Here is a 24,690-nt window from a genome sequence, read left to right on the forward strand (position 1 = left end):
GGGCGTCCTTTTCTAAGTAAAAAGGAAGTATCACTCTGTTTCAAAGAAAAAAAAAAAAGAATCCCGTCCCGGCACAGATGCAGTAACTTCCCCCCTGGGTCAGAAGCAGGCCTCCCCCGCGCCCCTGAGCACCCCGCGAGCGCCCCGGAGTACCCCGAGAGCACCCCATGAGCACCCCAAGAGCACCCCGGAGCACCCCGCGAGCTCCCCGGAGCACCCCGCGAGCACAGCCGTGGGAAGCCCGGCCCAGCAGGACGCCGCAGAGCCGCTCCTCGGACTGGGGAGCCGGAGCCTGAGCGGCCCAGCGGGGGTGAGGATGCAGGGAAAATGCCGCAATCGCATCTAAGGTGGGGGTGCCTGGCATCTACATCTTAGTCGCAGCAAGAGTTAGTGTTCTGGTATTTTCCACCTTTTGAGATCTGAAAAAATCTGAAGCCTTGGGTCAGTCCGGAGTGTCGAGCAGGGCAGGAGACAGAGGCCTGCGGGCGGCTTGCTCCCCTTACATCAGGACCTGGGTTCGTGTGTCCGGCAGGCGCAAGCCCACGAGTCCTCCACACACGAGCACAGTGGACGCCAGCAGGATGGGGATCGACTTGGTGAAGCTGACCAGGGAGCCGAATATCAAGTTCCCGAGCACGGCCGCTGCTTTGCACAGGGCGTTCAAGAAGCCGAAGCCCGTCGCCCTGCAAGGGGAAGACACAAGAGGAGGTTGACCAAGTGACTGCCCAGATGCAACCTGAGCCAAAAATGCCCTGGATGTGTATCATTAAGGCGAGTAATGACGTGCTCGTTAGCACATCTGGGGCCGGGACCCTGCTGTGGGCACCGTTCCTTCAGCCCGCGTGCATTTCTCATCACCTCCACTGATTCTTACCCTTCCCAGCAGTCCCAGTTCATCATGAACAGAAAGAAAGAGGAAATTTCAGGAAGACAAGTCTCTTCACTCTTCCAGAGTTAAATTAAAATATTGGACCATGTATTTCTTTAGACTTTGTTTCCCTCCCTCTTTCCTCATAGCTTAGTGTGTAAGGTTTTAAATAACTAAAGTCATGGGATTTTCAGGGAAAATTAGGGATGACTGGCTTGCATTCCTCATCTTTCTGGTGCCACAGAGGTGGATCCCCACGCTCTCTTCACCCATGTTTTGGCCCCAGGCAAACACTGAATGCCAGGCTGAGGGCCCACGAATGAGCTCCTGGCCCTTCTTCCATCCTCCTCAGAGTTCTACGTGGAGAATCATGTCCAGGAGAGGAGCAGATCACAGCCCTAGAGAAGATCCTGTTCACTCTGCTGGCATTTGAATGTGGTTTGACTGTGCACTTCTAGGTAGGAAATGATTTTGTATGAGAGCATCCTGACACCACTGACATCATGACACAATATGACTCTTCTCTGCCTTTATGCCAGTTCGGTTTCCTGTCACTGGACCCACCTGTGTATTAAAGGCAAATTGAATGCAAGATAATTGTTGGATGCATTTCCCCTCCCTCCAGAGGGAAGTGTATTTTATTTGCTGTAAAATGCAGCATCAAGTACACATCTCTTTGATCTGTAAATGTGTAAGTGTGGGCCTGCCTTCGGCCAGTCACAAGAACTACTCATCACTATCGGAGCTGTTCCTAGTGACATTTTCTACAAAGCGGAGACATTTATTGTGGTTATTATCTAACCAGCCCCTCCTTCCCACATCACAGAGAGAACGACAGCTTCTGTAGGAGCTAAGCCTGTGAATTTGTCCAGGGCCAGTGAGTTCCTGGGTCAAAACAGAGGAGGGAGCAAAACACCAACTTTCTTTTTGGCCAGGACACTGGGGAAGTTGAGTAAGCAGGGCTGAGCAGTGTGGTGACATCACCAACTGTGTGGACTGTGGAAGGGGTGTAGCAGGATCTCTGACAGAAAAACAGGAACTTCTTGAGAAGATAGCAAGCTAATTTTGTACGCTTCTTCTTTTTGGTTTGTTTTTAAATAAAGAGACTGCTGATAGCAACAACCACTAGAAAGATAAGATTTAATAGGCTGATAACTGATAAGTATTTCCTTTTTTTTTTTTTTTTTAAGATTTTATTTATTTATTCCTGAGAGACACAGAGAGAGGCAGAGACACAGGCAGAGGGAGCAGCAGGCTCCCTGCGGGGAGCCCGACGGGACTCAATCCCGGGACTCCAGGATCATGCCCTGAGCCACCCAGGCGCCCCTGATAACTATTTTTAAATGAAATTGCTGGAGGCCACATGTCAGGTACCACAGAGGACTTAAGTACAATGACATCATGTACTGCCTCCCCCACCTCCGTGGAGATGCCATGAGGCTGAACTCCTTTTTTCTTTCACTAACATTTTCTCAAGCAGTTTGAGGCTTTCAAAAAAAAAAAAAAAATGAGTGAAAAGCAAAGAGGGTTCCCATGTACTCCCTTCACTCCACACCCCTGTTATTCACATCTTAGTATGGTACATACCTTTACAACTGATGAACCAATGTTAGTACGTTGCTATTAACTTACGTCCATAGCTTATGTCACATTCATTGTGTGTTTTGTATTTCATGGGCTTTGACCAATGGATAATGACATGTATCCATCAGAGGATCATATGGAGTAACAGTTTCAGTGCCCTAAAATCCCCTGGGCTCCTCCTATTTATTCCTCCTCTTTCCCTAGTAACCTCATGCCACCACTTTTTTACTGTCTCTAATTTTCCCTTTTCCAGAAAGTCAGAGAGCTGAAATTCTAGAGTAGTAGCCTCTCAGATTGACGCCCTTCACTTTTTTAAAACTGCATTTTAGTTTCTAGAAGCAAGGGTCATAAATGACCAAATACATCTTATGGTAGTAAGATAAACTCTATCGTTCTGGGAAAACTGGCTAGTGAGTATGTTGCTGATAAGAGAAAAACATTCTTCCGTAGGAAGAAGTCTCTCCACCCTGAACCTGCAGAATGACCCCAGGAGAGTTTACAGCTGGGTTGAAATAACTGTATTTTCCCAAGCTGTAACTCTGAACAAGGTATAGAATACAGATGACTCTCTCCTTATGGTACGGACAGCTACCGAAGGTTCCTGGACAGCACTGAAGAGACAGGCACTGGGAGCATCTGGTGTCGGAAGCTTCTAAAAAACCACAAATGATCAAATCTTTCCTATCGTATGACTCTCCATTTTCATTGACAGAGCAGGGGCAGTTCTTCACATGAAAGTCTCGAATGGATATAAAGCATACAGCCTCCTTAAATTAGCACTGGCATTCGAGAAAATGAAACCGTTCTTTCCTTAGATAAGTAAATTATTTCTTCTAATACTTGCGAGACAGAGGGTATGATTTCCCATGCACTGGACACACAGCTGGGCTACAAAAACCATTATCAAGGTATCTCGCCCTTGCTGGTTATCTGTTTATAAAGGAAATAAGCTTTCAGTTCGTTTATTTCCTTGCTCTTCCTTCAAGGAAAGCCATGGACTTCTACAGACACACAACGTACGCGTTACCTCATGCTCATAAGTCTTTGGAGGGTAGGGAGCTCAGAGAGTTTGACCAGCTGACTCCTCAATGCAGGACAAGCTACATAATTTTTTTTAATATTTATTTATTTATTTATGAGAGAGAGAGAGAGAGAGAGAGAGGCAGAGACACAGGAGGAGGGAGAAGCAGGCTCCATGCCGGGAGCCCAATGCGGGACTTGATCCCGGGACTCGATCCCGGGACTCCAGCATCCCACCCTGAGCCACCCAGGGATCCCCACTACAGAATTTTTTTTTCAGACCAAAGATGTTCCTTCTCCTAACCAGCAAGGACCACGGAGAAAGAATGAAACGATCTATTATCTTCCTATAAACTCCATTCCTTGTGCCCCTACCTCTCCAGCCAGAATCCCTTGTTTGCAATTCTTGCTACTTAAATCTTTTAAATGGAGATTCTTTCCCCAAACAGCACCCTGGGATCACAGCAGGTCCTCATGGTGGCTGTGGCCCTGCACTGTTAATCCGGGTATCCTGCTCTGAGCCTGCTGCTGCTCTTGGGAGAGCCGGCTTACTGTGGTGCTCAGGCTCAGCCGCCTGGGGGGAGAGGGGGTGGCCACCAGAGCACCCCTCACTGCAGCTGGACTGCAGCTTCCCCAGGGCCTTCCCAATGGAGTGGGTTCCAGCTCATGGATGTCATTACTAGCTTTGATTAGAGGCTGGGAAAAGGACACTGCCGGCACCATTCCAGATAGAGAGAGCAAAGTGTCGCCCTCACCGTCAGCCTCTACCTTATTTAGTGAGGGTCAGCCTTCAGGGCAGGGTCAGCCATGGGTTTTAGGGGGCTCCTGGGAAGAAGTAAGGGATGCAGAATAATAGTAGCACTTGGGCAGGGCCTGGCACATGGTAGGCGTCTTGCCACTGTTGGCTGTTGCTTTGAACGCTGACTCAAGAATCTGTCCCACTGACTGCTGAAATCAGGGAAATGAACTAAATGCTCATTTTGAAAGGGCCTGACATGGGGTAGATCCAGATTCAGTTCATGGAATTTACCTGTTAAGGGGTAAAATGTAAGCATTCTCTTTGCTTAATGTAAACTTCTGGAAAAAGCTTTTTCTGGACAACTTATCTAGCAGGCAAATCGCTGCTAGAAGTTAGAAAAGGACTCAACGAAGTGCATTTTTCAAAGCACAGACAGTCCTTAAATTAGTGATAGCATAGCTCCCTCTCATCTACAGGGGAGATGTTCCAAGACCCCTAGTGGATGCCTGAAACTAGAGATAATACCAAACCCTGTTCTGTTTTTTCCTATACATACTTATTTGTGATAAAGCTTAATTTATGAATTAGGCACAGATTAACAATAACTAGAACAATAAAGTAGAACAATCACAACAATACACCATAATAAAAGTTAGGTGATTGTGGTCTCTCTCTCAAAATATCTTACTATACTGTGCTCACTTTGCTCACTTGCCTTTTTTTTTCTTTTTATTTAAAAATTTTTTTTAAAAGATTTTTTATTTATTTATTCATAGAGACAGAGAGAGAGAGAGAGAGAGAGAGGCAGAGGCACAGGCAGAGGGAGAAGCAGGCTCCATGCAGGGAGCCCAACGTGGGACTCGATCCCAGGCTGCAGGTGGCACTAAACCGCTGTGACACGGGGGCTGCCCAGCTTTTTTTTTTTTTTAATTTTATTTATATATTTATTTTTTCATTTGCCTTTTTAAATTTTATTTTTTTTTTTAAGATTTTAAGTCATCTCTACACCCATTGTGGGGCCTGAACTCGTGACCCTGAGATTAAGAGTTCCATGCTCCACCGACTGAGCCAGCCAGGCAACCCTGTACTCACTCATTCTTCCCATGATGACGTGAGATGAGGAGGTGCCTATACGAGGAGATGACATGAGGTGAGTGACGCAGGTGCTGTGACATGCTGTCAAGCTACTACTGATCTTCTGGTGCTGTGTCAGGAGGCTCAACTGCCTCCAGACCTGAGGTGACATGAATCACCAAAACTGTATAAAGGGAAACCTCAGATAAGGGGGGGCTACTGTGCATCGTGATCTAGGGATTCATCCAGAAGCTGGCTCTTTAAAGCACAAAATGAATTTCATTTTTTTTCTCATGGAAACAGCATTACAAATGATGGCAAGTTTCCCAGACTTATGTAAAAAAAGCTATTTCACCACTGAATCCATCTGAGCTACTGGGCTACAGTGCTGAGAGCACTAGAAACCCACTGAATATTAATCCAAGAAGCAAAATGGTTCTTAATATAGTTCTAATCTATGTATTCTTCTATGCATGTATTCATTTAATAATCATTCATTAAGCATGACGTGCCAAGCTCTACCCTAAGCACCAGGGAGCCCAAAATGAGTAAGATAAAGTCCCCTTTTGCATTAAGACAGATGCAAAAAGACCATGAGAGCACAGCTTGCTAAGAATTTAATATATATAGCCACAGGGTCCTACAGGAGAGAAGGGGGTGGAGGGGATCTCAGGTTGGGCATGGGTGACCTGAAGAAAGGCTTGTCAGAGGGGGTGGATGAGAACAGAGTTCATCTGGAAGCCGTTCAGCTCCCCAAGTGAAGGATGGGATGTGGACAAAGGTGCTCTCTGACTCTTAAAACATCCTCATATCTAAGTTATCTCCATGGTACCCTACTCAGTGTGTCTTAGACACTCCCACAAAGGCCTCTTGAGTGCCAAATGACCGCTTAACCCCAGTCCTCAAACAAGTGTCCCACTTTCTCATGCAGCTGTTTCAGTGTGGGGTCTGAAGAGCAATCTGGCTGAACTAGGGTACATGGACATGCATGACCATAGCCTCACTCAGGGCTGCTCAAGCCTGGTGCCCACTATCACCAGGGGAACTTCTATAACACTGTGGGCTCCTAGGAAGTGGGGTGGCAATACTGATGCCCAGGGCCACACTCACAGAAATTCTGACTTTATTGCTCTGCTGGAGCCCAGGCATTGGTTTTTTTTTTTTTTTTTTTTTTTTTTTTTTTTTTTTTTTTTTTGAAGCCTTGTGTGAATCTAAGGTGTATCCAGGGCTGAGAACCCTGGATTCTTCCAGAGATAACTGCATTTTTTAATTGATTTGAATTTACTATCACATGCCAAAGCAACTTACAAAAGCAAACATCCACTCCACCCCTCCAAAAAATGGTTTTCATTTCTGAATTCCTTTTAGCGGGCTTCTAGTCACATCCCTATTATTACAAACCACAGGATTCATACAATTTTGCTTCTGCTTCCCCCCAATCATTAGTAAGACCATCCCATGTTCATGTTTTAAGACAAAATGATGAGGCATATGGCCATTATTTCTGTGACCATACCCTTGGATAATTAGGGGCTCTCCAAACAGGGGAGACATGAGGTATTGCAGTGAACACTGTCCTACATAAGATCTCCTTCATTTGGATTGTTCATCAGGAAACACCAGGCTCTTCTGCCTGGATTCAGCCTAATTGTTAGGGCAAGACTGTGGAGTCTTTCCGTTCATTCATGACCACCCTCAGGACGGGCGCATGGACACACGGACACTTGCAGAAGGAACTAAGGAATTTCCTGACATCTTCAAAATACGTTGGAGGTAGATTTCTATCAAGGGCATCCTCAGGGGCATTAGTCAGGTCATGTGTGTTTACTGATGTCAGTCTATCATCTTGCTTTCTCAGAGGTACAATTTCATATTCGTAAGCTGGAAAAAACTGAATCCAATTGCTTTCTGATCTTCAAGGAAAGAGAAAGTTTGCTTTGTCCAAGTAAGTAGTATGTGTCCTCCTTAACTCAGGAAGATGGCATCCTATACTACTGCAAGCAGGGCTTGCCTTACATACAAGTGGAGAAGGACAACCTATGGTTTGTGAGCCAAGAGGATCCCTGGGCCCAAAGCAGCCCTCCATCCCCCTCCCATCCCCATCCCCATCCCCATCCAGGGTCTTCCTATTGCTTGTGCTGTCACTATGCAAATAGTCACGGTCAGGCAATGACGACGAAGTCTTTGTGGCTTACCCTGTATCTGATGAAGCTAGGTAGGAAGTAAGTTGAGTGCCTGGGTCAGAATAGATAATGCTACAAAAGCAAGCACTGGGAGGCAACTTGGAGTTCATGTAAGGCCAGGATTCCTGAGCACAACTGTATATCCCAATTACCAGCTGAGCTTCCTAGGAGCCAATTCCCAGAGCTCCACCCCAGACCTGCTAGAAGAGGGGCAGGTGTGTCTGTGCTGGGAGCAGCACTGCAGAGTCACAGAGCCGGTTTGAGTCTCAGTGACCCAGGGCAAGTTACTTTCCCTCTCTGTGCCTCGTTTTCCTCTCTAGAAAACAGAGTAAGGCTCCTTACTCTTGTAGGCTTGGAGTGACAATTACATATTGTCACTGAGGTGACCTAAATCCTCGGCACAGAGCCTGACTCACCTCTGTTTTTTAAAAAAGATTTTATTTATTTATTCATGAGACAGAGAGAGGCAGAGACATAGGCAGAGGGAGAAGTAGGCTTCCTGCAGGGAGCCCGATGCAGGACTTGATCCCAGGACCCCGGGATCCCGACCTGAACCGAAGGCAGATGCTTGACTGCTGAGCCACCCAGGCGTCCCTCACCACCATTTTTCAAATGAGAAAACCAAGGTCCAGAAAGGCTAAAGGACTGACCTAAGTAACCTGCTTTTTTTTCTGGCAGTGCCAGGTCTCCTCCTAACTACTGATGGAGAGAGGCAAGGAAGGAGGAGGAGGGTTTTCAGTAGGCAGTGCTCTGTGGCCAAGGGTTGCTGGCAGCTGATGCACTGGGAGGTCACAGGCTCTGGATGGCTCAAGTGGAAAGGGGTTCAGAGGGAGCCAGAGAGGAGGGGAGAGGAATGCCCCCCACTCACAACAGGCCTAACCAGCTTACCTAGATGGCAGAGGGAGGGTGTGGTGCTAGATCCCACATGAGAAGGAAAACTATAGCCCAGAACTAGCTCAATTTAAAAAATTAAATCTTACCCTCCTCCTACTCACCTAGAGCTACATAATAAATAAGGAAAACAAAGTTCTGCCCTGAAGGAGCTCACATGGTGGGTGACAGATGCTAAACAAACACACACCTTAACATGCTATCATCATATGGTCCAAGTGGTAATTACTTTAAAAGTACTTTGGTATACGGGCGCCTGGGTGGCTCAGTTGGTTAAGTGCGTGCCTCTGGCTCAGGTCATGATTGGGGTCCTGGAATTGAACCCCGCATCAGGCTCCCTGCTCAGCGGGGAGCCTGCTTCTCCCTCTGCCTCTGCCCCCGCTCATGTGCTCTCTCTCTTGCTCACTGTCTCTTGAATAAATAAAATCTTTTTTTAAAAAAGTAGAACTACTGGGGATCCCTGGGTGGCTCAGCGGTTTGGTGTCTGCCTTTGGTCCAGGGTGCGATCCTGGAATCCCAGGATCGAGTCCCATGTCAGGCTCCCTGCATGGAGCCTGCTTCTCCCTCTGCCTGTGTCTCTGCCTCTCTCTCTCTCTCTATGTCTATCATGAATAAATAAATACAATCTTAAAAAAAAAAAAAAAAGAACTACTTCGATACAAAAAGAAGTTGTTCTATACTCTAGACTGTAAAACATGTTAATCAGGAACCAACAGGCCAGAGATAGTTATTTAGGGCTTTACACATCATTTTAGAAATCTGAATGAGAAAAGTTTGTTAATGAACAAAGAGGTAGTTTTTCATTGATGATATGAGTGGTTGATGTGCAGCTGATTGGAAGGAATGTTCTGCCCTTAGCTCCATGGATGAACAAGCACCCTCCAAGCCAGCAACTTTAAACTGGTAGAATGGTATCCTTGGCTGAAACTCTAGATTCTAGAGTCCACTGGCCCTGCACCCCAACACTTCAAGGTGAGTAGCCCAAATCTGATGGTCCTCCTCTCAGTGTATCATGATGTTCCCATAGCTCTTTCCAATAAGGTCCTGTTAGTATGCAAGGGGAGAGAGATGGACTTCCCTGGAGTCAAGAGCAGGCTGTCTGACTGTTTCTGTGCCCATCTGCACATTTGGTCGGATCTGCTGCCATTGTAATACACCACCTAGGAGAGAGGCGGTGGGGGAAGGATACATGTACTTCCCAGCGCCTCACACTTCACTCCTAGCTGCCAGAGACACAAAAGGTCTGACATTGCCTGAATGGCCAAAATGACTCAGGTCACATAAAACATAGACACATATAATACGGTGACAAGGTCTATAAAGAAAAATAAGGTAGAGTGAAGGGACACAGAATGTAGATTGGTTAGAAAAGATAGTTGCATGAAAGAATACTTCATCTCAAAACCTTCAAAAAAAAATGAAGTGAGGTCTTTATATTCATAACCACAGATGGAGCATGTCCTCATTTTGTATCTCAAACAAATGAGGCATAGTTATGCTGAGTGGTCTCACTGAGGCCACACAACTGGTCAGTAAGAGATCCAAGAATAAAGACCTTCAGGATCGAGCATGGGGAATGAATGGGGGAACTCCTCTGTGTAAACAGGAACAGTCCTCAGGGGGAGGGGCTTAGGTTAGTTAACTGGGCATATGCTTGGGTTTAGCTCCTGGAGGTAAAGGGCCATCCCACAGTGCTGGTGACAGCAGCAGCTGCCCGGGATGAGCAGGGAATAAATAGCAGGTGGGAACAATCAGGGGTTTACTTTCAAATGCTTTCTGAGGTCGTCGAAAACTGTGTGTGTGTAAAGGTGGAAGAAAGGAGGTGGCCAGAGGCTAGAGAAAGGCCGGAGCACATTGCTGGACGAATTACCCAGGAGATAGGTCTGCTGGCTCAGGGACAGCTTGTGTTTCATCATTTATAAGGTGGGAGCTCCTTGCTCTGAGCTCCACGAAGCAGGGGTAAAAGTGTCCACTGAGCCATGAGGACACAGAAGTGTCAACAGCTCACGCCGAGCTCCTGTTCAGTCTCCCTTCCTGATTTCTCCCATCAGCTGGACCTCTGGATTCTCTCGTGTCTCTAGATTGAGTCCTCAGAACTCTCCTCTTCTCTACCTAGACCTCGTCCTTTGATGGTGTCATCTCACATCATGACTTTAAATTTCATCTAGACACTTAAAGGGCTCAAATTTTTACCTCCTACCTAGGCCCCTTCCCTGAACTCTGGTCTCATATGTGCAACTGCCTAATTGACATCTCCATCTGGATATATCATAGCATCTCAGACTTAACAGGAACAAAATTGAGCTCCTGATTCTTTCTCAACTTCCTCCTTCCTTAATCGTCCCTACAGCAACAGCAATCTCAGGCTTTCACAGGCTCTGGTCAAAAACCCTGAAGTCATCCTGAGTATCTCCCCATGCGCCTACTCCTCATACTCACATCTGATATTTTAGCAATGCCTGTTGGTCTTCGACATATTTGTGGAATCTAACCATTCTTACCATGTCCACCGGCCACGATTGTTGCAGTGCACTCCTAATGGGTCTCCCTGATTCCACTTCAGATCATCTGTAGTATATTTTAAACACAGAAGCCAATTCTCCTTTTAAATATACATGAGACTATGTCGCTACTCTGCCCAAACACTCCAATGGATTTCCATGAAGATCAAAGTTACCTTTGTGTCTGCTCTGACCTACTACCTCTTACCATCCTAATACCCAGGACTTAGGAGTTTAGGATCGTAGGTCCTGAGATCATGACCTGAGCCGAAGGCAGATCCTCAACCCACTGAGCCACCCAGATGCTCTAAAAGCTTAGCTTTTTTGCAAAATAACAGAAAACTACATATCATCTGTTTTAATTTGAAGAGCTGCTAGATAGCTTCTGGATGGGGGCTGGTCTCTAGTAATAGCCAGCCACGTGAATAGAGAGTTGAAATTTTCACCTCCCCACCCCCCTCTCAACTTCTAGGGAGAGGAGAGATGCTGGAGATAAAATTCAGTTATCATTAACGAAGGCTTCATCAATCAAGCCAATATAATGAAACTTCCATAAATCTGGAGAGCTTCCAGACTAATGAATACATTCACACATTAGGAGGGGGGTGGTATGCCCTAACTGACTCCATGGAAACAGAGGCTCATGCACTTGGGAATCCTCTGCACCTTAACCTATATACTTCTTTATCTAGTCACTTATCAAACCTGCTCGGAGTTGTGGAAATTCACAAATTTGTAGTTGGCTGGGCAGAAGTGTGAGTTCTAGGAACCTGGATAGGTGGCTGGGCACCCTCTTTGCAGCTCACATATGAAATAGGGGTGGTTTTGTGGGGCTGAGCCCTTTAACTTGTAGGATTTGATACCAACTCCACGTGGTGTGAGAATTGGAGAATTGATCAGTGTTGGAAAAGATACCATACACTTGGTGTGAGAGAGTATTAAAGAACATACTAAAAACGTTTCCCTAAGCTTCTATTCCAAAAAATGGATTCCCTTACATCTCCATAAACAAACTGCATCTTATAAGGACTCTGCAAAAATGTGTTTGTGAGGGTCCTTCTACTGCCTTCTATGTCTCTCAAATTATCACGGGACATTCCTGCCCATGATCTTTCTAACCTGGGAGAAAAGCTGAAATGTCATCAGGCAATTATGTTAGGCTTACCTTTGGTGCTGAGATTTTGAGGATAAAAGAATTACAGTGACACTTAGACCATGGAGAGGTGTGATCTAAGAAATATATGTGGTCTCTATCCAGGTTCCTAGGTCCTAAAACGTGATAGGCATGACTTCAGTTATTTATCATGCACCCGTCTCATCCTGCCTGAATTTATGTGAATGAGGTAACTTAGAGTGGGGCTCCTAGAAAGCCTCAGAAGAGGGTAGATCTTTCAGGAGCAAGTAATTAGAAGGTTGGACCTGGGAAGCAGTGGGAGGGGTGGGCTGGGTGGGCTATAAAAAGTCTTGAATGACAAGATGTTGAGCTTCCAGGGTGGCCAATGCTGGAAGTGTTGGTAAGGTAACATAGCCGGAGAAGCATGGAAGCTCCTCACCCTTCCCTCATACCTCACCCGATACATCTCTTCCATCTGGCTCTTCCTCAGTTGCATCTTTTTATAAAAAAATCGGTAAATGTAAGTCAATGTTCCCTTGAGTTCTGTGAGCCAGTCAAATGATCAAACCCAAGGAAGGGGTCATGAGAACTTGTGGGAACTGAGCCCTTAACCTGTGGGATCTGATACTATCTCCAGGTAGATGGTGTCAGAATTAAGTTAGATTGTAGGACATCCAGTTGGTGTTTGCTGTGAATCATAGAAGATTAAGAAAACTCCCCATATCTGGTAGCCAGAAGTAAAATATTGAGTGCAGAGGGGGAAAAATAGGGCTTTCCATTATAAAGAGAGCTTGTGGTTGTCATTTTGTTTCATTTTTTTTTTTTAGGCACAGAAAAGTGCTATTCCACAAATATGTATAATTTTAGTTTGGAATTTTCCTGCCTCTCTATGAAATGATTTAGGGTAGCTTATAAAAACCCCAAAACTAATAAGGTAGGAATAAAGGAGGGCAAATCAGAATGAGAAGGAACAAAGCAAATAACTGGACCATGCAGATTTAGCAGAGACAGTCCTCCTCCTCACATAATAGAGAATGAAATGTGAATAATTACCAATTTTTATCACATGAAATGAAGAGACAGAGCAGCTTCTCAGAAAGGGGTGCTAGAGCTCCCTGCATGTTGGAGAGCAGACTCTGCACAGAAGGAAGGGTGCACTGTAATGGGTGGTATCCTGTCCTTACTGGTGTTTTCACACTACAGGCAAATGTAACCCTTAGTAAAAGTCAAAGGAGGAACATTAAAAGTAAAATCTAAAAAAAAAAAAAAAAAAAAAAAGTAAAATCTATAACGTGCTTGACAAACGTGGAATTCAGGTGTTGTAGCTGTTGTAGCACTTAGACTATACCCCCCTTTTAAAAAATATTTTATTTATTTATTCATGAGAGACACAGAGAGAGAGAGAGAGAAAGACAGGCAGACACAGGCAGAGGGAGAAGCAGGTGTCCTATGGGGAGACCGATGCGGGACTCGATCCCAGGACGACCTGAATCTAAGGCAGACATTCAACAGCTGAGCCACCCAGGCATCCCTTATACTATACCTTATATCATGTTCCCCAAATAGAGTCATTTTGATTGGGATTTTTGATTTTTATTTTTAACTAGACTCCATGCCCAGCATGGAACCCAGTGTGGGGCTTGAGATCACCACCTTGAGATCAAGACCTGAGCCCAGATCAAGACTTGGACACTCCACTCCAACTGAGCTACCGTGGTATCCCTGATGGAGATTTTGATAGGAGTTGGCTGTTAAATGGCTCCAGAAGCTACTTTTTTTTTGGGTCAGGGCCTGGAATCAGAATGTCTTATTCTGATCATTAAGGACAGATTCTAGAAACTGGGCAAGGAGTTGGCAATGCTAACGTTTTAATACAAAGTATCACAACCTCTAGTCAGAATTCTTGTCAGGATGTATTCTATCCTGTTTTCATGGAAAAAGAGGCCATAGGATGCTTGCACTCGGAACCATTGGGGTTTTCCTCTACGAGCTGAGCTAGAGATCCATGGAGACCCCGTTATGTGGTCCTGAGGAACATGGAAGAGATGGGAGAGGAAGTTTTAGTCTGAAACACCGTAGGTGGTGCTGGGTCATTCACCAAGGCCCTGGCAGTGCTGCCCTGGAGGACAAGTTACCTCCCCATCACTGAAGAAACTGCCTTCCTGCAGTCTATGTAATGACATCTGTCTAAGGAGGAGAATGTCCACACACAAGGGTGTGACTGTAGTAAAAATACAGGTTGTGGCCATCCACAAGGCTGCCCCAGCTTCCATGTCCTGAAAGGCACCCCCACGTTCTGCTGCTCCGATGACTGAACATGTCAGGAGCACTACCGCAGGCTGGCTGTGTCTGAAGCCGACACTGTCGCCACTTTCCCTCCCCCCCCCCCCCCGCCCCCCCTGCCCCCAACAGCCTTCTTGCCAAGCTTCTTGAGGCTGCGGAGGTCGGAGGTCAGGGCAGTGCACTCTCCTTCCTCACTGCTTCCCTGGGGCTCAGGCTTCACTGCAGCTCTTCCAGACTTCACCGCCAGCCCACTTGCTCTTGCACAGCCCTATCTCCTATGAAAATCTGCACATGCGTAGTTCTCTGCTTCAAATACAACCACAAGTAGCAAACACAAGTAGCAATTTCTGTTTTTTACCATCAAATTTAGTAAAATTCCAACAATAGAATCACAGCAGGTCCATGTTTCTCACCTGAGGAACCTCCCAAGTTGTTTTTTTAAGTTAGATTTTGCCATAGAAGAATACTCATCCTTCCATCCCTTATGGTAGAGGGATGAGCAGCTGATTCATCTAAAATAGTATCAAACCCTTACACGTATAACAAAAAGGTGTCCGGCTATGCCATAGCCTTGCTTTAACATTAAGGGGTTTATTTTAAAGTTATAATTTAATTTACATCTGGGCCCTGTTTGCAGGAAGGGGGCTTGATAAAAGAATGCCCACTGGATACTGCAGAGTCTTAATCTTTTCTTTGTTTTTTTGTTTCTTTGTTTCTTTTTTTTCTGGCAGCACCCTTATCCTACGACCTGTAGCATCTACACCAGAAACTCACTCATAATAGAGAACTAATGTTTATTGAATGAATGAAGGAGATGCTGTATGTGGAATATATGGTTCCTTTTGGAACCTTAACATTCAATAGGAGGTTGCTGAAAGTCTAGTAGAACACGTGATAAGCAGACATACACAAGAGTTTGCAATGTGCTACAGGAGAAGGTTATATAGTTCCTATAATGTTCCTATAAGCTCAGTAATAGATGTTGTTGAAAATTATTATCCCATATGTCTCTGCATAGTCCTAGAAAAATTCCTCCTCTGTTTCAAAGTTCAGAAAATACTGGCCCCATCCTCCAGCAGAGAGAACTTCCATGGTGACAAAGCATATGTGAAAAAAAAAGAAGGCAAAGGCCATTTGTCTTTGCTCATGTCAAATGGAAAAACAGAGCTTCTATTCTTTTAATTATTCAGCTACTCCAGCTCTACCCAAAAACTGTCTTTTAGCCCTTTCTCTGATATAAGATGGAAAGTTTTTTTGTTTCCACTTTGGGACCAATGCAGAATTTTCTTCTTCTTCTTTTTTTTTAAGATTTCATTTATTTAGTTTGAGAAAGGGAGAGAAAATTAGTTGGGGGTAGGGGCAAGGATGGGGAGAAGCAGATCCCCCACTGTACAGGCAGCCAGACTTGGAGCTTAATTCCAGGACCCCTGGATCATAATCCGAACTAAAAGCAGACACTTAGGGATCCCCGGGTGGCTCAGCGGTTTAGCACCTGCCTGCGGCCCAGGGCGTGATCATGGAGACCCGGGATCGAGTCCCACATCGGGCTCCCTGCATGGAGCCTGCTTCTCCCTCTGCCTGTGTCTCTGCCTCTGTGTATGCGTGTGTCTCTCATGAATAAATAAATAAATAATCTTAAAAAAAATAAATAAAAGCAGACACTTAACCAACTGAGCCACCCAGGTGCCCCCAGAATTTCCTTCTAATAGCAATCTTTGCTATTGTTGTTGTACCTGGAAATGTGTTGGATTTTCCTCCAACAGACCAGGAAGGTCAAGAGTTATGGTACCTCTCTGTGGTTGCTTAATACAGAGCTTGTGCAGACACTTGCAAAGGAAGGTAAGAGCCCTCGGAGGACTGATTAGCAGCTCAAAATGTGGTCCAAGAGAGGCTCTTAAGTCCTCCATCTCATGACTTCAATAGGTTGCTCATGTTGTTATCCAACAAACCAAGTCATGAACACAATAAAATTCTTTCACAAGTTCCACTGCCTTATTACTTATTCCTGCTAGCAACTATCTGCCCTGACACTTCCTTTTTAAAAGGTATGAGTGAAAACTACAACCTCATAAGCCAGGTATTTTTTTAGATTTTCACTTTCTTTGGAAATGACAGCTTGGCTTATTTTTCTGAGTTTTCAGTGGTCCCATGAAGATTAGAGTGCCTCTTTCCGGAGGCCCACTTCAACATACCTCCGGTCTGTGGGGTACAGCTCCACAGTGACCACATCAAGAGAGTTCCAGGCCGAGATAGTCAATCCGTTATACAGACACAGCACGCCTACCATCATGGATTCACTGCTGCCTAACCACAGGAAGAAGCAGCTGATCCCTGAAAGCACCATGGAGCCACCTGCCAGTGAAAGAGACAAAAGGCTGCAATGTTTCCCATCGTCTTAGTAGAGAATGATCCTTGGGTCTTTGACATCTCTCAGCAAAACTGAATCCCAAGGGGAAGCTGTGGCCTGGACTCCAAAAGCTCAGGTACAGGTGGGCTCACCTGTATAAAGGCTTGCCTCTCCGACTGCCTTCTAAACACAGCAAGCATGAAATGCATATTGCCAATTACTCAGCTACTTAAGTGGAAAAATATACATTAGTCACACATAATTAGTTCTTTAGTCTGTTAACTCATGGAAGCTGCTCAACGAAATGTAATTAGACATAATTTTCATTAAAACTTAGCCCTAATGAAAGGTCTTAAGGGATTTCTCCTCATCTCTGCGGGATGCAAATCCCTGAAGGCATAGGGGGTACAGTGGGAACCAGGCTCCCCGTAAATCGCAAGGGCAGCTCTTTTATTTTACATGAAACCAAGTACATACCTAGCATCGTTAAGCGCCCAATTCTGTCCATCAGCAGAGCAGACACAATGTTCCCTGGCAACACTGCCAAGGTCCCCAGGAAGTTGACAAAATAAATCCAGTAGGCACTATAGTCATCATCAAAGGTAATCTGGCATCCCGTCTTGTTGTGATAAAATGAGCAGTTTTGAAATTCGCTATCAATGAATTTATATGGCTCAAAATCTGTGGACACAAAGACCATTCATCAAGCTCGTTATGGTTGTGCACCAGTATAAGAAAGCTTGTCAAGAATTCAGGAAAGAATCACGGTGTTGTAAGCTCTTTGAGGACTTCAGGGCCTGGCCCAAGCACCGGAGCTAGTCTAGAACCTCACATTACACAGTAGCTGAATGAAGGATACCTTTGTTGAATAAAGGAATAAAGAGTCCAGTTATCTTCTGATTTCTTATGTTTGGCCAGTGCTAATTCTATTACTTGCTTAGTCCTTTATAATGTTACTTTGTTCTAATTACCATGTTACATAAGTATTATCATTAGAGTACTCCTAGCTTCTAAACTAGGATTACAAAAACAGTATGTTTCAAAATGCGCATGAATCAATCTCATCATTGCTATTTTATGGGACTCTGAGGCAAAGAGAAGCAACAGGACTTCGTTGGGCCCTTGAAGCTGAATGCAGAAGTTGAGGTCAAAGCAGAAGAATTCACAAAGGAGTAAGATTTGCCCTTATTAGAAGGTCATTAGCATACGCTGCTGATTTTTTTTTTTTTGACTTGAACTTGGATCTATCCAAGGAGGGGTTGCAGATGAATGGTGGGTTCTGCTAAAAGGTAGTGGGAATCAAAGCTGTTATTGTCCATGCTGATCAAGATCTACCTAAAAAGCTGGTCTTCTGAGGCGGAATGGGTTAGAAGAAAGTGACAGCACTGTTTAAAAACACCTGAAGACACCTAATGCCACTGTCATTTGGAGCTGGGGAGAGCTGCTTCCTATTTGAGCACCAGGAAGGCAGGGCTGGTAACAAGGCAGCGCTATACTCCTGCCAGTGCTGGGCTGTTATTTTGGACTCAGGGCAGACACACCAGAGGGTAGAGGTGGGAAACCATGGGCTCTGCAATCAGATGAAACTGATGTTAGCTCAAATGTTAGCTGTTACCAGGTCTAAGAACATGGCCAAATTACTTAATTTTTTCAAGCCTCCACTATTATCTCACCAAATGAGATAATGAATGTCTAAAGACAGAGAGTAGGAACCAGTGGACAGTAGATGCTCAATCAGTTGTCCCCTCCTCCCATCCCCAATCCCCTTTTCCCCTGGAAAGTTTTCCAAACTCCATCACATGGATTGGACTAAAAAACTGTCTCAGTAAGTATAGCCATATGTTATCCATCTCTGTTGACTGCAGTTCAGGCATGATCACTTAAGTGGACATCAAATTTTGAAACCAAGATGATAAAAAAAAAAAAACCCAAAAATAAACTACAGGGTAATTTTTTTCTTCAAAAATGACTCAATGGAGGGGCACTGGGTGGCTCAGTGACTTAAGTATCTGCCTTTGATAGATAGATAGATACAAGATCAGGCTCCTTGTTTCGCGGGGAGTCCATTTCTCCCTCTCCCTCTGCTGCTCCACCCATCTGTGTGCTCTCTCTCTCAGATAAATAAAATCTTTAAAAAAAATTACTCAAAGGATTTTTTCTTTTTCTTTTTTTTTAGAGAGAGAGAGAAAGTGTGCACACATGTGAGCAGGGTGGGTGGGGGTGGAGCAGAAGGAGAGAAAGAGAATCTTAACCAGGCTCCATGCTCAGTGTGGAGTCTGACACCAGGCTTGATCTTAAGACCCTGGGATCATGATCTGAGCCAATATCAAGAGCCAGACACTCAACCGAGTGAGCCACTTAGGCGCCCCAAGGATTTTGTGTTTAACTTGGAACTTCAGCAAGTCCTATTTGCATTAAATCTAACAGAGACAAATAATAAAAGCTTAACTATGATCCAATCTGATTAAGGAAACCCATTCCTTTTTAAAAAAATTTTTGTTTAAGATTTATTTATTTATTTATTTATTTATTTATTTATTTATTTATGATAGACATAGAGAGAGAGAGAGAGAGAGGCAGAGACACCGCTGGGAGCCCGACGTGGGAATCGATCCCGGGACTCCAGGATTGCGCCCTGGGCCAAAGGCAGGCGCTAAACCTCTGAGCCACCCGGGATCCCCGGAAATCCATTCCTTTAATTTCCATGGTCCCCCTAAGCCTCTGCCTCCACTATCACAGGGGTATCTCATTTCCGCCAAGAACTGGGCCATTTGAAGAGGCCCCAAACGGGGCTAAGTAGCACACTTACCTGTGTTGTCAAAAATGGTGTTAACAAATGTGCAGTTCTTGAAGTAGGTGTTGACTGAAGTCACATCCTCAAAGGTACAGGCCTTAAAAACTGAATCTTTGAAAGTTATCGATTTGAACTTCATCCCTAGAAATCTGCCCAAAACACACACACACACACACACAAATTCTTATCAATGACTGTGTCCATCACGATTTGAAGCGAAGTCAAACAGGTTTAGAGATCTGATGCCCTACTATGAAGGCTCCGACAAGCAGGGCCTCTGGATCTTCTAAGCTCTTAGCTTTCCTCACTCTTCCTCATGCAGCCTGTCCTTTGGTTATCTCTTGGCTCACTGATATTATTTTCCAGCAGAAGAGATGGCAATCATGGTAACTTCACTTAGCTTTTGCAATGTTGGTAACAGATTTTGTAGAGTATGCTATTGAAGGTAGAGAGTTTGGAGACTGATGGCTACTGAGAGAGAGAGAGACCCAGGCAGAGGGAGAAGCAGGCTCCATGCAGGGAGCCCGACGTGGGATTCGTTCCCGGGTCTCCAGGATCACTTCCCGGGCCGAAGGGGGCGCTAAAATCGCTGGGCCACCAGGGCTGCCCCTCCCAAGTTCACTTTTAATGAAAGTCTGTTTCCTAAGCTAAAAACTCAAGGTTTCTTCATTTTCGTATGGAGATTCCCAGTTATTCTGAAGAGAGAACATGAGAATTCTGCTTCATTTATGTGAGGAATGATTGACTCCGGACTCACAGAAAGAAAGCAGCTCATAGGACACTCTCATTCCCATGAACGTTTATTTTCTTACAGCCAACAGGTATTCCTTGAACCAAGCAGAGCAATGAGAGAGCTCTGCTTATTTTTAGAAAAATGTACAATGTACAATGATGAAACCTTTTGGGTGCTGCCTGGTGGGGGATTCTAGATGGTGAGGATGGTAACAGTCACAATGATCCTAACACCTTAAAAGAGCCTACAACTCAGATCTGCTTATATGAGAAGGACTTCCAGGAGACATGGATCGATAATCAACAATAAAAGTTCAATCACCTTCCAAATAAATATACATGTTTTACCGAGATTCTGATACTATTTAAATGACTAATCTTTATATTGCTAATGTAAAACAGCTACTAGTGGTGACTGAATAATCAGCTTAGAACTTTAACAAGCATCATTTAAAATATGTCAGAGGCACAAATAGCTCAGGTATTTCTAATGGAGCAACAATACTTTAAAAAATAAAGGAAGTAAATTTTTACCCTGCAATTACAAGAGCACGTGATTCTAAGGTTTCCATGGAAAAACAAGTGCAGACTTGGGTTGGTGTTTCATGTGGGAGAGGAATGGTGATCCTACGTGGCTTGCATAAGGATTAGGCCCCTCTCGGGATTGCCAATTTAAACAATTTCTTCTACTTCCTAATTCTCCCTTTCGTTATATAAACCAAAAGTATCCTACAGAATTCTTTTTCAGCCTTCCAAGTGGTTTTCCCCTGGAGAACTTTGTTCATTTTTTAAAAAATTTTTACTTTTACCATTTCTGCATCTGGGACAATTTCCTAAGAATGATGCAAACCATCACACCAGCCATTATTTGTTCAGACAACAGCTAATCGAGAGAAACAAACGGCCTCGTCTATCCCTTATCTGCCCTGAAAGAATGTATCGGACTGCCTTCCTGAGCCCATTCTCTCTCCTTGTCAAGATGCATTCCAGATGCCATCTTCAAAAATGTCCTTTGCTAACTTATTTCATATTTTCAAAGCCCTGCACTTTGGGGAATCCTTCCTGTTCTGTGGTGACAAGTCCTCCTGATACAACATGATGCCAATTCTTGACCAGCCTAGTGGAGAAGGAAGGGCTTCTGAAAAGCTGTCCCCTCTTTCAGGGGAGGGAGGCAGGCATCAAATCACACTTGGATTTCTTCTCTGGATTAACTAACACTATAACCCAACTTGTTTTCCTCGTACTCCTCACTCTTCTCTTCTATGTCTTGTTTCTGTGGCCTCTCCAGTGTCTCTCTAAATTTTCTTTTCATAGTAGTCCATTCCACTATTTAACAAATGTGAAATGGCTATTTCGGAAATGGTTTTAAGTCAAGTACTGATACACATGTACCTTTTTAAAGCCCATTTGGGAGTGTTCAGTTTCAGTTTGAGAATGACTAACGTACAGACTCAACCAAAACAACCAAACAACTGTGCATGCTTCTGTGCAATGAAGATTAAGAAGAAATACATTTCTCAGAACACACAGCAAAGTAAGTTATGTCAAAGTTTCTGGACCTGCCATTCTCGTATTCCGCTCCAAGGTGAAGCTGATTTGCCATTGTAAAGTTAACACTGAAGTTTGAAATTTTCTCTCTCTCTATCTTTTGAATTGGCAACACATTCGACTGCAGATGTTTAATGACATCAGGGAACCACACAGATAAGCCATAGTACCTGCAAAGAAAAGAAATGTGAGTACGTAAAGGTACCAGCACACTGGTGCCAGTGACTGCCCCCCTGACATCTTCAGAGAGGTAGTAGTTCCTGGAGAAACACTTCTGATTCTGACTGGCTCCCTGCAATATTAGGAATCACCCAACAGTAATCTGTACTGCCCCCTCTGTCCCATGCTGAAGTTTGCAAAAATCACGCTGGAGAGATGGCCCGGGAAACCCCAGGTATGCTATTCCTGCACTCCGCCTTTGGGAAGGGGCCTGCATTCTCTCTCAACACAAGGCTTCCTGGTCCTGATGTTTTTCTCTTTAACCCAGACTTCCTGAGGAACCCCATCTCCTAGTCTGCTGGTACAAACTCCTGGTGTCCAAGAACTGTGTCATTAAAGAATGACCTCTTTACTAATAGGGAATATTTCTTGGTTCCTACACTACTGTGATACTCTTAGCTCAAGGGCAGAGACCCATTTCTCAAGTGGTTCAAGGCTGGGAAGAGCGTTATTCAGGTTATTGTCTGAAAATCTAGGTTATTTCCACTTTCTGCCTTACCCTCTAATGTATTTTTCTAGCAGGCAACAGCTCAGTTGTGCTGCTGTGCTGTGTAGTAACCACATGTGGCTCCTGAGCAGGTGAAATGTGGCAAGTGCAATCGCTGGATCATGGGGTAGCTCTATTTTTAGCTTTTTGAGGAACCTCTATGTAGTTTTTCACCAATAGCTGCTCCAATTTGCAATCTTACCAAGAGTAGGAGGGTTCCCCTTTCTCCATATCCTCACCAACATCTGTTGTTTCTTATGCTGATTTTAGCCATTCTAACAGCTTTGAGGTGATATCTCATTGTAGTTTTGATTTGCATTCCCTGATGATCAGTGACAGTATATTTTCATGTGTCTGTTGGCCATCTGTAGGTCTTTTTTTGGAAAAATAATGCCTATGATCCAGCAATTAGAGTATTTACCCACATAATACAAAAGTACTAATTCAAAGGGAAACATGCACCCTGATTTTTATAGTAGCATTATCTATAATAGCTAAACTGTGGAAGCAGCCCAACTGTCTATCGACTGATGAATGGAAAAGAAGATACGGGTGTGTGTGTGTGTGTGTGTGTGTGTGTGTATACACACACACGTACATGGAATATTACTTGGCCATAAAAAAGAATGAAATCTTGCCATTTGCAACAATGTGGATAGAGCTAGAGTGTATTATGCTAAGTGAAATAAGTCAGTCAGAGAAAGACAAACACTGTATGATTTCACTTGCATGGAATTTAAAAAACAAAACCAATGAGCAAAGCAAAAAAACAGAGAAAGATACGAACTAAGAAACAGACCCTTAACTATAGAGAACAAACTGATGGTTGCCAGAGGGGAGGGGGCAGAGGACAGGTGAAATAGGTGATGGGGATGAAGGAGCATGCTTGTTGTGATGAGCATCGGGTATTGTATAGAAGTGTGGGATCACTATGTTGTACACCTGAAACTAATTTTATATTGCATGTTAACTAACTGGAATTTGAATAGAAACTTAAAAAAAAAAAAAAGAAATGTGGCTCGTCCAAATGAGATGTGCTCTAAGTTTAAAATACCAAATTTGGGGACTTAAGAAAAAAAAGAATGTAATATTAAGTCATAATCACTTTTATATTGATTAAATGTTGATACTACACTATTTTGGACATAATGAGTTAAATAATATACATTATTAAAATTAATTTCATCTGTTTCCTTTTATTTTTTTTTAGTGTGGCCACTAGGAGATTTAAAATGACATATGCAGCTCACATTTTATTTCTATTAGAGAGTACTGCTCTAAGTTGGTGGTTCCCAAAGTAGGGTCTTTGGACCAGCAGCATCAGCATCACCTGAAACTTGTTACAAATGCAAAGTCTCAGATGCTACCCAGAACGGCTGCATCAGAAATTCTGGCAATGGAGTCCTTTGGGTGATTTTTCTTCTTTTTTAAGATTTATTTATTTATTTGAGAGTGAGGAGAGAGAGAGAGAGAGAGAGAGAGAGAGAGAGAGAGAGAGAGAGAACACAAGTGGGGTGGGGAGGGGGAGAGAGAGAAGCAGACTCTCTGCTGATCAGGGAGCCGGGGGGCTCAATCCCAGAACACCAGAATCATGACCTGAGCGGAAGGCAGACGCTTAACCAACTGAGCCACCCAGGCGCCCTAAGGTGATGCTTCAGACGCACTCATGTCAGCTTGAGGTGCCCCACCTCTAATACCAGAGTGATGACAATGCCCCCTTTCCTTACTCTGGTTAAACGGGATGCAAAGTGCAAAGTGCACATAGTGAGTGCTCAAAAGACTATTCAGTGTTTATCATTGTCACTGTCATCAGGATTTCTAAAACAACTCTGCCTCAGGATTCCATACATCTCCAGGCCCTTCTTTTCACACACCATGAATGAACTACTGTGGGGGTGTAAATGGCGGCCACTAAATCAGAAATGATTCAGGGATGCAACGTCTATCACACTTCTCTCTCCGCATATACTGAGGACAACAATCTTTGAAAATGGCAACAATGAGGGAAGCACGCTAGCCTGGGACATCAATGACGTGGAGGAGTTTCAGCTAATTTTTCATTTATTCAGTGAACACTTACTGAATAGCGACCCAATGCTAGGCACTGTTTGACATTTCAGGGATATTACAAGGAAACCATAAAGCTTAAAATGTGGTCAGTAATAAATAACGAAATGTGAGCAAACCAGGTATTATGAGGTAAGTCTCCACATCAAGGGGAGAACTTCCGAGTGGCTTATCTTTGTACCCAGCTGAGTGTTTAGCATGTAGTGGGCACTAATACATGTTCATTTTCAGCCTTCTCT

The 24,690-nt window shown here is 44.2% G+C and overlaps 1 protein-coding gene across 1 annotated transcript in view; it reads right to left on the minus strand.

Moving 5' to 3' along the window:
* Positions 1-401: 401 nt before the first annotated feature.
* The window catches only part of SV2C (synaptic vesicle glycoprotein 2C), a 202,996-nt gene continuing 178,707 nt past the window's right edge, over positions 402-24,690 (minus strand). Inside the window, exons 9-13 of the mRNA XM_072736973.1 lie at positions 21,690-21,848; positions 19,414-19,547; positions 17,082-17,285; positions 16,450-16,609; positions 402-683 (exon numbers count right to left, since the gene is read on the minus strand). Coding sequence (XP_072593074.1) covers positions 500-683; positions 16,450-16,609; positions 17,082-17,285; positions 19,414-19,547; positions 21,690-21,848 — 841 coding nt within the window. The 3' untranslated portion in view covers positions 402-499. The remainder of the gene's footprint in view (positions 684-16,449; positions 16,610-17,081; positions 17,286-19,413; positions 19,548-21,689; positions 21,849-24,690) is intronic.

The sequence above is a fragment of the Vulpes vulpes genome, chromosome 14 (assembly GCF_048418805.1).
Source record: "Vulpes vulpes isolate BD-2025 chromosome 14, VulVul3, whole genome shotgun sequence".
Lineage (NCBI taxonomy): Eukaryota > Metazoa > Chordata > Mammalia > Carnivora > Canidae > Vulpes > Vulpes vulpes.